General features: G+C 46.2%; 2 protein-coding genes across 2 annotated transcripts in view; both read right to left on the bottom strand.

Annotated features, from left to right (window-relative positions):
- Erich1 (glutamate-rich 1) overlaps positions 1-15146 on the bottom strand; it is a gene marked incomplete at its 5' end in the record, with an annotated part of 52793804 nt that overhangs the window by 16995689 nt on the left and 35782969 nt on the right.
- The window catches only part of Ubxn8 (UBX domain protein 8), a 22269-nt gene extending 7123 nt beyond the window's left edge, over positions 1-15146 (bottom strand). Inside the window, 5 exon segments of one of the 2 annotated variants that reach the window (NM_001106086.1) lie at positions 1348-1485; positions 5442-5564; positions 6915-6985; positions 9676-9798; positions 13653-15146. In NM_001106086.1, coding sequence (NP_001099556.1) covers positions 1348-1485; positions 5442-5564; positions 6915-6985; positions 9676-9798; positions 13653-13740 — 543 coding nt within the window. In that variant the 5' untranslated portion in view covers positions 13741-15146. 2 annotated transcript variants of the gene reach the window in all.

The following is a 15146-nucleotide window of genomic DNA, read 5'->3' as shown; positions in this document are numbered from 1 at the left end:
GAAAGGAAAGTTAGTTTACAGTTACAATGAAAATGTGAGGCAGCTTTTTCTAGCTGTGTCTAACTTGCTTCCTGTCTTTTTCTCTTAACCCCAGTGCTTAAGATCTATAAAAGAGACTGGCATATCTCTGAGTCCAAGGCTAGCCTGGTCTGCATAGCAAGTTCTAAGATAGCCAGGGCTACACAGTAGACAGTATATCAAAAATACCATATAAAGTTTATATCAGTCTATGTGGTGAACACGGTGGCTTACCAGATGTGGTGGTTTGAATGAAAATGGCTCTCACAGACTCAGGAAGTGGCACTATTGGGGGTGTGGCCTTGTTGGAGGAAGTACATCACTGGGGGTGGGCTTTGAGGTTTCAAGTGCTCAAGCCAGTCCCAATTTCTCTTCCTGCTGCTTTCAGATCCAGATATAGAACTCTCAGCTACCTACCTCTCCAGCACCATGTCTGCCTATATGCCCACTCTGTGCCCGCCACACTCCTGCCTTGACAGTAATGGACTAAACCTCTGAAATGTAAGCCAGCTCCAATTAAATGTTTCCCTTTATAAAAGCTGCCACAAGTCATGGTGTCCCTTCATAATCAATAGAACATTGACTAGGGCACAGAGTGACAACCTGGGCTCAATCCCCCAGAGAATCCAGGTAGTTCTCAGATCTTCACACTCTCATACATACACACATATAATCCACTAAGTAGGTACATGTAATTTTTAAATGTCTCTTAATTAAAGAAGGAAAAGAAGAGTGAGTGCAGCCTGGGAGGCAGCCCAGAGCGCTTGTGTGCATAGCCTGTACCCGGCCCTCTGTCTTGGCTTGTACTGCAGGCTGTAGTCCCAGTCCCTGCGAGGAGGAGACAGAATCCATGCCATTACACACAGAATTATTTAGATACTGAATAAACTGTCTTCAGTTTATGTAAATAAGGGATACCAGAAAATGAGTGTGTTTACACTTGAGCACTACCCCAATATCTCAATGTATACATGAAAATATTCTAAAATCTGAAATACTTCTGATCCCAAGACCATCAAATGAGGGCATTCAACCTGTAAAAGGCGCTCTTAAGACAACAATGTCTTAAGGCAGCCAATGGGAATGCTTCCCTTTGCGAGCACTGTCTCTTTCATTTCTACACTATCAAATTCACCCCATAGCTTTCCTCTAACTTGGCTCAGGGGGTTAACTTTTAAGTAGGACCAGTGATCCACAGAGCTGACCCCTTTACAAGGCTGTGGGAAGACACCACCCGGGGTTAAGAGCATCGTCCTCTTCCCAGAGTAGGCCCTAAAGAACACGCTCCTGTCATCCTCCATCAAACTTGGCGAGTGGGTGTGGACAAACCTCCTTCCTTGAGGGCGGCTGAGCGGGTGGTGAAATTTCAGTCAAAAACTTAGGCAAGTTCTGTCTTCTTGCTGCCTCTCCGTTAACTGTTTCAAAAGACGCTTGACTTGAATTTTCAAACTCCGAATCTTCATCCTCCTGTCAAAAAAAACAACCCAAGTGTAGTCTCTCTGGGCAAGAGCACATGAGTGAGTCCCAGAGTCTATCTTTATCTAGCCGGGCTTGGAGGTCTTCCCGCCCAGGAAAAGCTAGCAAGGCCCTGCTCGGCCGCTCTTGTTGTTGAGCTGGTTTGTGCTTCGGCACAGGATCTCACCAGGCGGCCCTGCAGGCCTGCAGCTCATACGGAGTCCACACTGGTCCTGGACACTCAGCATCTCCTCCTCTGCCTCACGAGTGTCTGTCTGACTAACCACTGAGTCTCTCCAAAGACAGAAACAAGGAAAAGGCTAATGGTATTCAACCTCCTCGCCTCAAAGGCAGCCATGCAGGGAGATGATGCGCTTGTCAATGGCTGTGCAAACAGGAGATGGGATGTGCAGCTCTTTCCTCTGATTCATCCTTATTCCCAGGAGGCCCAAGGCCAAAGGACCCGGAGAGCATTAGAGTCTCGGATGCATAAAGACCCCTCCTCAGTGTTAGGAAAACTATTGCTGACTGCGGTCTGCACGGGGTGCAGGAAGACCCAGGGTTACAGCGCTTTTGCATCACTGTCACCTTCCGGCTTCTGAGTGGCACAGCGAGTGAGTACCCCCTCACCTGCACACCTGTAAATTCCCTGACTCACCAAGCTAGACATGGGAGGAATCACTTCCTTGGTCTGTGAATGGTGCCCTATCTCCCCAGGAAGTCACACAACAACATGCCTACAAAGGAATGTCTCAGGATGTGATTCCAAAATATCCATAGCTAAGCATAACCATAGTATACGGTTCTGGTAAACATCTAGGCTCCCCAGTGCAGACCCAGCCTACAAGGTAATCAGCCTCTAAACAGCAGCCACTCCAGGAAGTGCAAAGGTTGCTCCTTACACTCTTATCTATTCCCATGGTTCCACCTAGGTAAAACATCCACAAGAATAGTAAAGCCCGCCTCAGAGCGCGTCTGAGAGCAACTCATAAAACCCTTCTGATCCAGGGAATGGGCCCTAACAGGTCCAGAATATGATGACCTATGGGAAGTGGGGAAAGATGAGGTGGGGTTGCCCACAGGTCCGTGGACGCCATGTCCTAGAGCACAACCTGAATCTGCCTTCTCCAGTGCACAGCAGTGCACTATGCCCTCTAGCCACCAGGGACTAACCTCTGTGAGACTGAAGTTCTTTATTGTCCTCTAAAGCACTTGATCACAAAGACATGACAGCACCTCACATATCTCACTAAACGTCCTGCTCAGCAAAAAAATTTAATGCTGAATGTCTTTTTAATTTTTATTCTTTTCTTATACAATAAATACATCACGACCAACAGTTTCCCCTCTTTCCACTGCTCCCACCCCACTCAGCTTCCCGCTCCCCCAGGTCCACCTCACATCTCTCCCCAGAACAGAGCAGGCCTCCCAAGGATATCAAGCCAACACTAATGCAGAGTTTTCTAGAACAGACTTAATCGCTCAGGAACTCCTTCCTCGCTCTAACGTTTTCAGAACCTTCTTCACAGAACTGGAATGGTCACCACTTTACTGGGGTTTAGTGGCCCTTCCTTTATCAAGAAAAATGTGTGAGAGGAACACGGGGAACAGGAATAACACCAAGCAGTTCACTAGTGAAGCCCAGGCTAGCCCACTGTAGACAGGTTGGAGTTGACAGATCCAATTCAGCTCTCACACCACGATTCTCACGGAAGCCTCAGAACAATCACGCCAACAGTCTGCCCTGTTCCTGGGCTGCTGTGACACCACGAACCACCTCTGACAGCAGTACTAATAACTAAGTCACTCTGGGGCCATTGCCGAATCCACCAGTCAGGCTAAAGCCTGCCTGTTGAGTGGGATACAGTGCTGCACACTGGAACTCAGCAGTACACGGAACTACACGCCTGTGGTCCCAGCTACTCCAGGACGCCTGGGCCAAGGAGGTGGAAACCAACCCAGGGAGTGTGGCAAGACCTCATCTCAAAAGCAAAAATAAACGAAAGTAAAATCAGCCTACTCGTGTCTACTGGCCCAGAAACTGAAGACATGCTAGCTCGGGGCGTTAAGAATGTTCGCTCCAAATAAAGTGTCATTCATAATAAGAATGTTCACTCCAACACCAGAGAGGCCTAAGTTCAAATCCCCAGCACTCACATAACAGCTGGGCATGGAAGGGCGTCCCTGTAACTCCGGAGTCACAGGCAGACCCCAGGGACTCACCGGCCAGCTAACGAGTGACAGCACAGAGCTTCAGGTTCAATCAGAGGCAGTGTCTCAAAAATGAGGTACGGGTGGCTCAGTGGTCAAGAGCACTGGCTGCTTCTGCAGAAGTCCTGGTTTTGACTCACAACACCCATGGCGGCTCACAACTGATTCCAGTTCCACATGAGCCAATGTCCTCTTCTGACCTCTATGGGCACCAGCCACGACTGTAGTACATACAGACACACAGGCAGGCAAAACACCACACAAACAGGGTAATAAGATGAAAATTACATAAATGAGGTGGAGAGCGACAGAGGGCACATTTGATGCCCTGGGGCCTCGTCCTGGGTCCACATGTCACACATGTCACACATACCCAGGACATGACAACGCAGGGCAGTGGCACTGTGTGCTGCCCAGCTTGACTGCTGGGTGGTGTCTAAGACAGGTAAGAACTGGCCTTGTAGACTGGATACACACCCTGACACCTTTACGGGATCCTTTCCTTCCTTTACAAGGCAACATAAGATGCTCTATAAGCTGGAAACACAATAGACACAAAAAAAAATGGCCTCAATATAAACCTGTCACCAGTTACTCTAACCTGGAAAGCCTGGATATCCCGTTTCTCAGTATAAATACTTAGATTGTAACCCTTCACTTCCAAATGAAAACACTGGATTCAGGCCCGTGATTTTAGAAACAGAGCCGGGCGTGATCCACGCGATGTGAGCTTAGGGCTGGAGAGAAGGCTCAGCACTGAAGAGCACTCACTGCTCCATGGACAACACAGGTTTGTTCCCGATCCACACATGAAGGCTAACAACCACATGACTCCAGTTAAGAGACTGACACCCTCTTCTGAGTACATAAATACATGCAAGCAAAATACTCACGCACGAAATAAAAATAAATACGTCTATTTTTCTGCATATCTGAATATTTTACTTAAGCGAAGATGAGAAGTTGCTCAGGACAGTGTTACTCAGTAGTTTTCTCAAAGAACACATTCTCTACCACAGGAATAAATGGTCTCTTAACCACCTCACACAAACGCACAGAATAAAACTGATGCTTGGTGCCTGCAACCCCAGTACTAAGGGGCAGAGGCAGGAGAGTCGCTGCAAGCAGGAGGCCACAAAGTGAGTTCAAGGCTGGCCTGAGTCCCACAGCGAGACTCGGACTCAAAACCCTACCAAACACACACACACACACACACACACACACACACACACACACAACTATACACATGCATACACACACAACTACACATACACACACACATAACCACACTCACAAATAACTACACACATACAAATAACTACAAACACACACACATAACAACATACAAATACATAACTACAAACACACAACTACAAACACACACACACACAAATAACTACACATACAAGGAAACATGAGCACAAATGTGGGCCTTGGCAACACATCTGAAGGACACACGGGAGCTGGGGAGAGGGCTGGGTGGGAAAGCATTTGCAGCTTATGTGGTGGTAACTGTAACTCCAGTGCCAGAGGTGACACGGGGATCAGGGCCCTGACCTGTCCAGCCAGCATCGCTGAAACTGTGAGCTCTGAGTTCAGTGGGAGACACAATCTACAAAGGAGAATACAGGAAGACGCTGGACACTAACTCTAGAGTGTCTACATGGACAAGCACGCACACACACACTGGGCATAACACACACGCCCAGCAGGAAACCAACAACAGGATTCCAAGTACACAAGCAGAGCGCCCTAACCTCCAGTCTGTGGCCGGTGCTCAGCTTCCAGGTCTCCCCCGTCATCTGGTAAAACCGCTCTTCCAGTTTTTTCAACTTCATTTCCTGCTGAGGCTTTAAAACATTCTGTATATATCTGCTGGCCTGGTGGAGTGAAAATGTGTGATTACTATACATTAGCGTTTCTGTGTAGCTCCCGCTGTCTACAAAGTTACAAATCAAGAACAAGGTTTGAAACTCAAGCTGGTTTGGACAGGAATGCCCCCCACACACACACCATAGGCTCATATATTTGCGTGCTTAGTCACTAGGGACTGGCAGAATTAGGACGTGTAATCCTTCAACAAGGAAGCCTTGATGTGTGTGGGGAGGGACGGGGAGCTTTGAATTTCTCAGAAGTCAAGCCAGGCCCAGTGTCTCTTTCTCCCTGCTGCCTGCCGATCAGGATGTAGAACCCTCAGTTCTCCCTGTGCCTGCACGATGCTGTGCTCTCACCATGATGACAGTGGCTGACCCTCTGAACTGTAGGCCAGCCCCAGTGAACTCTTTTCCTTTATAAGTGTTGCCATGGTCATGGTGTTTCATCACAGCCATAGTGACCCTAAGACAGGCTCATATATTTGAGCATTTAGTCACCTTAGCTGGTGTGACCTTGCCAGAGGTAGCATGTCACTGGAGGTAGGCTTTGTGGTTTCAAAAGTCCAAGCCAGGCCCAGCGACTTTGACTCTGCCTGCTACCTGGGGACCAGGAAATAAAACTCTTAGCTACCTCAACTGTGCCATACTTGCTCCCTGCTATGACGATCAGGGACTAGGCAAGCCCCTAATTAAATGCTTTCTTCTAGAATCATGGTGTCTCTTTGCAGCAACAGAACAGTGACCAAGACTCCGAAATAATAAAAAAACATTGCACGCAGAAGACAAGGATGTTCTGGGAATGGTGGCACACACCTTCCGTAGCGGCACTCAGGCTGCTACAACAGTGGCCAGGGCAAGTACAACTGTCCATGTGGGTAAAGGCACCTGTCCCCGTGTCTGATCACCTGACCCTGGGACAGGGAAAGAACCAACTCTTTCCACACACGTCCCACAGACCCATGAATGAAGAGTGAATAAAATGTAATAAATAAGGTTTTTTATTGTAAATTAAAGGGTCAACACTGAGTATGGTAATCCCAGCCCTTAGGAAGTGGAGGCGGGAACGGCACTCAAGGTTGTCCTCAATGACATTGTAAAGTCAAGGTCATCTCACAACACAAGAGACTCTGTCTCAAAAAAGGAGGGAAGGAACTGTCATATGCAGTATAAGCCACCATATGTGCTGCTGGGAATTGAACTCAGAACCTTTGGGAGAGCAGCCAGTGCTCTTGATCGCTGAGCCATCCCTCCAGCTCCTCACATGTAGTGTGGATGAGACACCAGTGACTGCTCACCGCAGAGAGTGAGGGACCAGTGCCCACAGCGCCCACAGTGCCCTCAAGGGCTGAGCCTCACCTTCTCACCCTGGGCTTCTTGTTGCCTCTCCCTCGCGAGTTTTTGTCTTTTCGCATTCTCTTCTTCTCCTTCTGAATCCAAAAACAGAGAAGTACCTTTTAATTCTAACGAACCAACTATATTTTCTCTGAGAACAAGTCTTTAGATCTGAACACTACACACTAAACAATAACAGAGGTAACATTAACAATAACAATAAACGTGTGCACATGGAACCTATAATAAAAGCTGTACTGGAACAATTCACTAACATTGTATGTTATTGTGATATTATTGTGTATAACAAACTTCTTTTTTTTGGAGACAGGGTCTCCCTATGTAGTCCTGGCTGGCCTCAAACTGGGGATCCTCCTGTCTTGGTTTCCCAAACGCTACGATTATAGCATGTGCCACATTCCTAACCTAGACACAGCTTTAATGTTATGCTATGTCGCCTTCAGTGAAGATTATGCCAAGAACTGCAGGGCAGGTGGACCCAGACACCAGGCAGAGATCCGGTAAGGCTTTGAGTGTACCCAAACCCCATAAATCTCAGAATTAAGAACAGTAAGAATGGGGCCACACCCTACCTGCCTCTACCTCCCTTTACCTGTTCTGCAACAAACCATGTGACATCCCACTGAGAGGACAGTCAGTCAGGGAGCATAAAACCCTGCTAATAAAATCCATGCTAATGAGGTGTCAAGATAGGCCTGAGAGTCACTAAGCTTCCCTTCCAATTCCTTCCTGTAAAAGGTATTTAATCCCTGGTTCACTCTGTGTAAAGTAGATGTGTTCTCATGCATCATCAAATAAAGCAGTTTGAAAAAGCACGGACCATCTCTTCACCAAGGATGGGGGTGGGAGGGATTCGCTGTCATAAGAGCTGAGCCTAAATCTCTCCCAGCCCCTCTCTTGGAACCAAACCGGTTCAGCCCCCCTTCCAGGGCTCTGCCGTCCCCTTCCTCCCTGGCACATGGTATTCTGAGGGGAAGTGCCAATTGGGACCCCTATTCCCAACTCCCAGAGGCACCCCAGCTGCGTCTGGGTACACAGGAGACTGGGAATCAGGGCTCCGTTGTTTCCCACCCTGGAAAAATATTAACTGAGGACCCCCATTATAGACTGTGTTTGCCTCCCCTGAATGGCTTGCGGCACCCCAGTGGAGGCAGGACAAGCACAGCTCAGCAAAGAACCTGTCAAGCCATAAATCAGTCATGTGACTGACTCACACCCAAATAATGCAAAGGAACAATTTACAAAGGCAGGACTGTGGAGGGCACATTTCCACATTAAAAACAGCAAACCACAGGAGCTCCCAAGCAGCAAACCATCTTCTTGATAGCAACATATTGTTAGGTTTTATTAGATTAGAAATTCCTAATGGAAAAGACAGTGTTTTTTGTTGAATATGCAAATTGAGTCATTTGAAGTATGAACGATCAAAGCAGAGAAAGCCAGAAATCTATATGACTGGGAATCCCCAAAGCACACACAGAGCCATACAGTATTGGGTTGAGTGATCCTTTGCAATTATGTTTTGCATGGCTAAGGTGAAAGGGCTATACATTTACACTATTCCTTGTATTGACTTACATTTTAAAAGCAATAAATTACAGAGGCTAAGGTTGCAGTTTGGTCAGCGAATGCTGGCCTAACACACCAAGCCTTGGGCTGGATCCCCACCACCACAAACTACTAGCTATGCTGGTGCAGATTTGCAATCTCGGCAGGCGGGAGGTGGAGGCAGGAGGATCAGAAGTTCGAAGTCATCCTCAGCTATAGAGTGAGTAATAAGCCACCCTGAGTTATTGCAGAGCCTACCTTCAAAAACAAAACCCAGGGCTGGAGAGATGGTTTAGGGGTTAAGAGAACCAGCTGAGGGGTTGGGGATTTAGCTCAGTGGTAGAGCACTTGCCTAGGAAGCGCAAGGCCCTGGGTTCGGTCCCCAGCTCCGAAAAAAAAGAACCAAAAAAAAAAAAAAAAAAAAAAAAATAGAACCAGCTGCTCTCCCAGAGGACATGGGTTCAATTCCCAGCACCCACATGACAGTTCACAACTGTCCTGTGAGTCCAGTTCCATGGGATCTGACACCCTCGCACAGACATAGGCAGACAAAACACCAATGCACATAAAAATATAAAATAATAAAAATGAATAAATTATTTAAAAAAACCACAAATTCATTACTGGGAAGCTTTTTGTTAATAACATTTAAGGATAGCTGGGAGTTTTAAAAGTAATCTGTTAGAAAGCCAAGTACAATACTGGGGTTTTTTTTGTTTTGTTTTGTTTTGTTTTGTTTTTTGCTTTGTTTTAAATTTTATGTGTGTGACTGTTCTGTCTGCATGTATGTCTATGTACTACATGCATGCATGCCCATGGAGGCCAGAAGAGGGTGTCGGATCCCCAGAATCTAGTGTTACAGACAGTTGTCAGCACCCATGTGGGTGCTGGGACTAGAGCTCAGGGCGTCTGGAAGAGCAGCCAGTTCTCTTTCCCACCACCACCTCTCCCTACAGGGCTTTTAAAGCTTCCAAGGCTGGTAGATAGCTCAGTGGGTAGAGACACTTACTGAGAAACCTATGACCTTAGTTCCCATCCCTGGAACCCATATGGTGGAAGGAGAGAACAGGCTCCCACTTGAAATTACATATGATAAATTAGTGATAAAACAGTTCTTGCTGTAGAATAAGCAAGAAAAACTTGAGTAGAAAAGGTTACTTTTTATTTTTTGAGTTAAAAAAAAATTTTTTTAAGGTAGTACAAGCATTAAACTTACCTTTCGGATGAACTTGGGGAGGTTTAAGTGAGCTAAACCAGGAGGTGGTCACGGAAATGACGATCGTAAGCAGGGCCAGCAGTAGGAATACCCGGCCACTGAGCAAAATGAGATCTTTAATTCCTTATAAAGAAAAAAATGTAATTAAACAGTTTTCCTAAAAAAACTTTCTCTCCCCCGATGCTAATAATAAATGGCGGATTGTCTGCATAGAAAGCGGAGTTAAATGCTAAGTGGCACAGCCTCCTGTTTGGTCTCCCAAGTCTTCTAGGGCCCTAAAACTCAACATGGTGGTGGTCACTGCAAACCGTCAGGAAATCGTTCTAGAAGAAACACCCTGTTTTAGGAACCCACAATGTCCTGCTGCATATAAATAAATATTATGAGCATTAATAAAACATAAAACTTGGTTTGCTTCTAAATAAGATTAAGAGTAATATCTTGTGAAACCCACTTCTATTTTTAGTCATTCTCATCAAAATAACAGAAAAATAATTTAAAGTATTTGTTATATCCCTCACTGCACAAGCGGTCAGAGGACAATTACCAAGAATCAACTTCTCTTTCTTTCTGTCTCTCTCTGTTTATCTCCCTCCCTTCCTCTTCCGCCCCTCTCTCTTTTCACTCTCTTCTCTTCTCTCTCCCCTTATCGTGGGTTCCAGGAATCCAACTCCAGTCATTATGCTTGGCAGTGACTGCCATTACTAGTGAAGCCACCCTGCCAACCCAAATGTCATTTGCTTATTTACTTACCAGGCCCTGGGGCTCAGCCACCAGCCTTCTAAGAATACGTTTCTCTACTGAGCTATAGACTTCCGCCTAGCCCCCAAATCGCCAAATTCTTCAATTGAATTCCACCATTGTGCGTTTCTCTAGTTTCCAGCACTTACTCAAGTCATTTACACATAAAATTACTACTCATGTGTTTATCAGTGCTTCTTATACTGTTCTGAGAGCTCAAGTGAATTAGAATAAAAATAATTAATTAATTAATTAATTAAACAGAATCACTAGCCACCTTTGATCCCAGGACTTGGGAGGAAGAGAAGAGGCAGGCTGATCTCTGTGAGTTCGAGGCCATCCTGGTCTACAAAGAGAATTCCAAGACAGCCACGGCTACACAGAGAACCCCTGTCTAAAAATACCATAGAATAAAGCAGGAGTATCAGTCTGTACAAAACAATTTGCTCAGTTTGGAGGCAAGACATGCACAGTAGGATTAAAAATGTATCCTCTGCGAGTTTTGGGGGGTTTGTTGTTGTTCTTTTGCTTGGTTTAGCCTTGTCTGAGTTTGGGTTTTATTGTTGTGAAGAGATCCATGACCAAGGCAACTCTTAGAAAGGCACACATTTACTTCGAGCTGGCTTACAGTTTTAGAGGTTCAGTCCATTATCATCATGGTGGGAAGTATGTTATCACGCTGGGAGACGTGGTCCTGTAGGGACCAAGAGTTCTACATCTTGATCTGAAAGCAGGAAGGAGGAGGCTCTCTTCTGCACTGGGCAGAGGTTGAGCATAGGACCTCAAAGCCCACTCCACAGTGACACACTTCCTCCAATAAGATCATACCTCCTAATAGTGCCACTTTCCATGGGCCAAGTGTATTCAAACAACCCAAGCCCTGACATTTGATTCCACAATGGTTTCTAGTTTTTCATTTTTAAAACTTCTAGCTTTTTAAAATTAGTTATTCTTTCTATTTTAGGTGTATTGGTTTTGCCTGTATGCATGTCTATGTGAGGGTGTTGGTTTCCTCCAGAACTGGAGTTACAGACAGGTTTGAGATGCTATGTGGGTTCTGGGAATTGAATAACAGTCCTCTGGAAGAACAGCCAGTGCTCTTAATCAGGGAGCCATCTCTCCAGCCCCCAGTCTAGCTTTTCAAACACCATTTTATTTTCACTTCTTGTCTCATGCATATTTCAGGGCACCTGACTCTTGGTTGAAGAGGAGTTAGGCTGGAGGAAAAAGAACTTTACCTTGGACATTAACTTTAAAGTCTGGGCAGTGTGGTACACTCCTTTGATCCCAGCACTTGAGAGACAGAAGCAGACAGATCTCTGAGTTCCAGGCCAGCCTGGTCTAAAGTGACTTCCAGGTCAGCCAGGGTTACACAGAGAAACCCTGTCTCGAAAAACAACACCAACACCAACACACACACACACATACACACACATGCTTAAGGAGGGAGGCAGACACAGAAACTACTCATCTGTGAGGTCTTTTGTTTCTACCTCACCTTACCCGACTCTGTCCACAATTCATTCTCATTCAGCAAACCGTAGCTTGCCTCACCACGCTCTCTAATAGCTTCCTTCCAAAACATTCTACACACAGGATGGCCCTTTAAAAAAACTCTGAGTTACCTAGCTGTCAGCTATCCTCCCACGACCTGGAAGCCTGAGGCAGTAGGTTGCTTCAAGATGCAGGCTAACCTAAGCTAGTTGAAGACTCAAAAGACACAAAGAAAAACTATGCAGGGCGGTGGTGACCCATGTCTTTAATCCCAGCACCCGAGAGGCAGAGGCAGATGGATCTCTATGAGCTCAAAGCCAGCCTGGTCCATAAAGTGAGTTCCAGGGCAGCCAGGGCAGCCAGGGCAGCCAGGGCTACACAGAAAAACCCTGGCTAAAAAAAAGAAAAAAGAAAAAAGAATCAGGGCTGGAGAGATGGCTCACTGGTTAAGAGCACTGACTGCTCTTCCTAGAGGTCCTGAGTTCAAATCCCAGCAACCACATGGTGGCTCACAACCATCTGTAATGATGCCCTCTTCTGGTGTGTCTGAAGACAGCTATAGTGTATGTATATAATATATATAATTATATATTATATGTGTGTGTATATTTGTATGTATGTATTTATAGTAAATTAATCTTTAAAGAAAAAAATCAAAACCACCTCCAATTAGTCACTAGCCGTCCTCAACAGACCACAGTGCTCTCAAATGTAAAGATTTTAACAGGACTGTAAACTCAGGTATCCCCAAAGAAACCTCCCCTTAAATTGTATATTCTGCAGAAGGTGATTAAATGATAAGAACTTTTTAGACTGTGGAGTGGTTCAAATGTTGCAGGTCCAGAGCCTAATCAGAAATTATTATGGGCTATTATATATATATATATATATATATATATACATATATATATACATATATATATAATATAAAGGGGCTTTAGCCCTCTTAGTAGTCAATGACTACAACTATCACACGAAACCTACACAATATATTAACTTAGCCCACAAACTTCCACCAACCCAAAACTTCGGAACCTTGTGAACATCTGAGGTCTCTGAGAGAGGTTTCCCTACACGTTGCTGTTAAGTCATCTCCCCGACAGCTATCTGAAGTGCTTTATGATATTTCTGGCTGTTACTATAAAGACTTTATGGTACCATGGAACAGGATTTGAAGCTATCTAAACCTGTATTCCCAGACCATGGGCATTTTGGGTCGATTCCAAAATAAACTCGTCCCCGCTTTGGGGTGGAGAGCTGTTTTAGCTAACAGTACCTATAAGTCCTAATGGCAGTCGTGGAGATTGAGATTGCAAACAGAGTCTGACTTACACTAAGGAGTTAATAAATGTTATTTGGGGACTCCTTTCATCCATTCCTTGATCTTGACACAAGGCCTTCGCCGGAAACATTCCCTTTTCCCAGGCGATGGCTCCTTGATTTTAAGGTTCAGTCTCAATGCCCTGAAGACCTTCGTGTTTTCAGCTTATTTATTTCCACCTCTCATCACTCTTTGAGGCGGAGCAGTTCATAAGCCTCCCCGCAATTCTCACTCCGGTCCCTTTCCAAGCGGACCAAGGCTAGAGGTCTATAGAACTTTTCCCGCGAAATGGAGGCGGCTCCGGAAGAGGGGCGGGCGCGATGCATTCTGGGGATTGTAGTCAAAAGCGCACGGAGGTACGCACCACTCCGGTGAAAGCATCCCAGTTGTGAGCACGGAGAGGGGGAAAGGCAACACTTACCGAGACTCGGGATCCCGCGCCGGAGCTCCAGACACAAGAGAGGGAGAGCAGAGAGCAAGAAAATGCCAACGACGCCACGAGAAGCCATGGCGAGAAGGATTCGCCGGGCGTAGGGCCGCCCCTTCCGGCCGTGCCTTCCGCGAGCTTGGAGCGGAGGGCTCCCGCTGTGAGGGACCGAGAGAGGATTTTAGGCCCTGAGGCTGGGGCGTGGGCCTGAATGAGATAAACCCATAGCCCGTGCTCAGACGGCGCGGGTCATCTCTTTCGGCTGGGAAGGTCCAGGGAGGTCCTTGTCCTGTGGATCTGATGATGGCCGCGATGACTGGATTGTCCCACTGTGCAGGTCTAAAAGATGGTACTCAGAAGACTGAAATGACTTAAAAGGGGCAGTTGACTCTGCGAGGCCCCGTGGCCTTGCGGCACTTGGGGGTAACTGGGCTTTTGGTTCCTAGCTTACAAGTTATTAAGCATCTTCTCTCCCTAACAGGTCCTGCGAGAAGCTTAAAAGTGGGGCCTGCTGCTGAATGCCTTTCCTGCCCCACCCCCGCGTGGAGATCCCCCTAGACCTGCTCCCCCTTACTGTCCTCCCTGTCAGTTTGCCTACATGTGTTACTGTTATGACTTAACCTCGGCCTCACAGTGACTTCACTCTCACTCCATGACTCAGCTCTGGTAACTTAGAGCTCAGGTGTGGAGGGCCTCCCCACTGACTTTGCAAATCCTCAACCCTCAATAACCACAATCACGTTTCAAGTTTAACTCAAGTTCCATTTATTATGTCCCACAGCGTACCTGGCTTCAAGTATGTGTAAGTCATTGGTTTTTGCCCCGAACAGACTCAGCTCTGGGATAGATGTCCTGTACAGAGACTATATGATGTCTGGTGCCATGATATAAAGAATGTGTGTATATAGTGCTACAGAACCACATTGTGCAGTGTGGAGAAGTATTTCCGGACTGAAGTGTGAAGGTTAGAGTACGCCTTTAATCTTACACGAGGGAGGCAGTGGCAGGTGGATCTCCATAGAGAAACCCTGTGTTGAAAAAAAAAAAACAAAAACAAAACAAACAAACAAAAAAAAAAAAACAACGAGAGAGAAAAGGTATACAGAAGAGCATGAGAGAGAGACCTTGGAACAGTGAGCCCTAAATGGATGTCTATCAAATTCCTCCCCTCAGAGCCGAGGCAGAAAGATTAAGAACCAGAGGGATGAAGAACACCAAGAAGACAAGGCCCTCTAAATCAAAAAAGGTCGATGAACATGAACTGGGAGAACTGAGGCAGCCTGAACAGGGCCTGCATGGATCGTCACCAGATAAGGTCCTAGGGCCCAAAGAAGTGGACTCCTCTCTCCATCCCTAACCCAGATGATCTCCAATTGATAACCACTCGCAAATAAAAATTCACTCTCCAAGGAAGTCACTACCTGTAAGGAGAAGAGAGCCTAGCAACAGTAAACGAACTCCACTGCTCCTGAGGAGGTTCTGGTCTTG

The sequence above is a fragment of the Rattus norvegicus genome, chromosome 16 (assembly GCF_021556685.1).
Source record: "Rattus norvegicus strain SHRSP/BbbUtx chromosome 16, alternate assembly SHRSP_T2T, whole genome shotgun sequence".
In the NCBI taxonomy this organism is placed as follows: domain Eukaryota; kingdom Metazoa; phylum Chordata; class Mammalia; order Rodentia; family Muridae; genus Rattus; species Rattus norvegicus.
The sequence above is the reverse complement of the archived record's forward strand: the minus strand, read 5'-3'. Positions and strand labels throughout refer to the sequence as shown.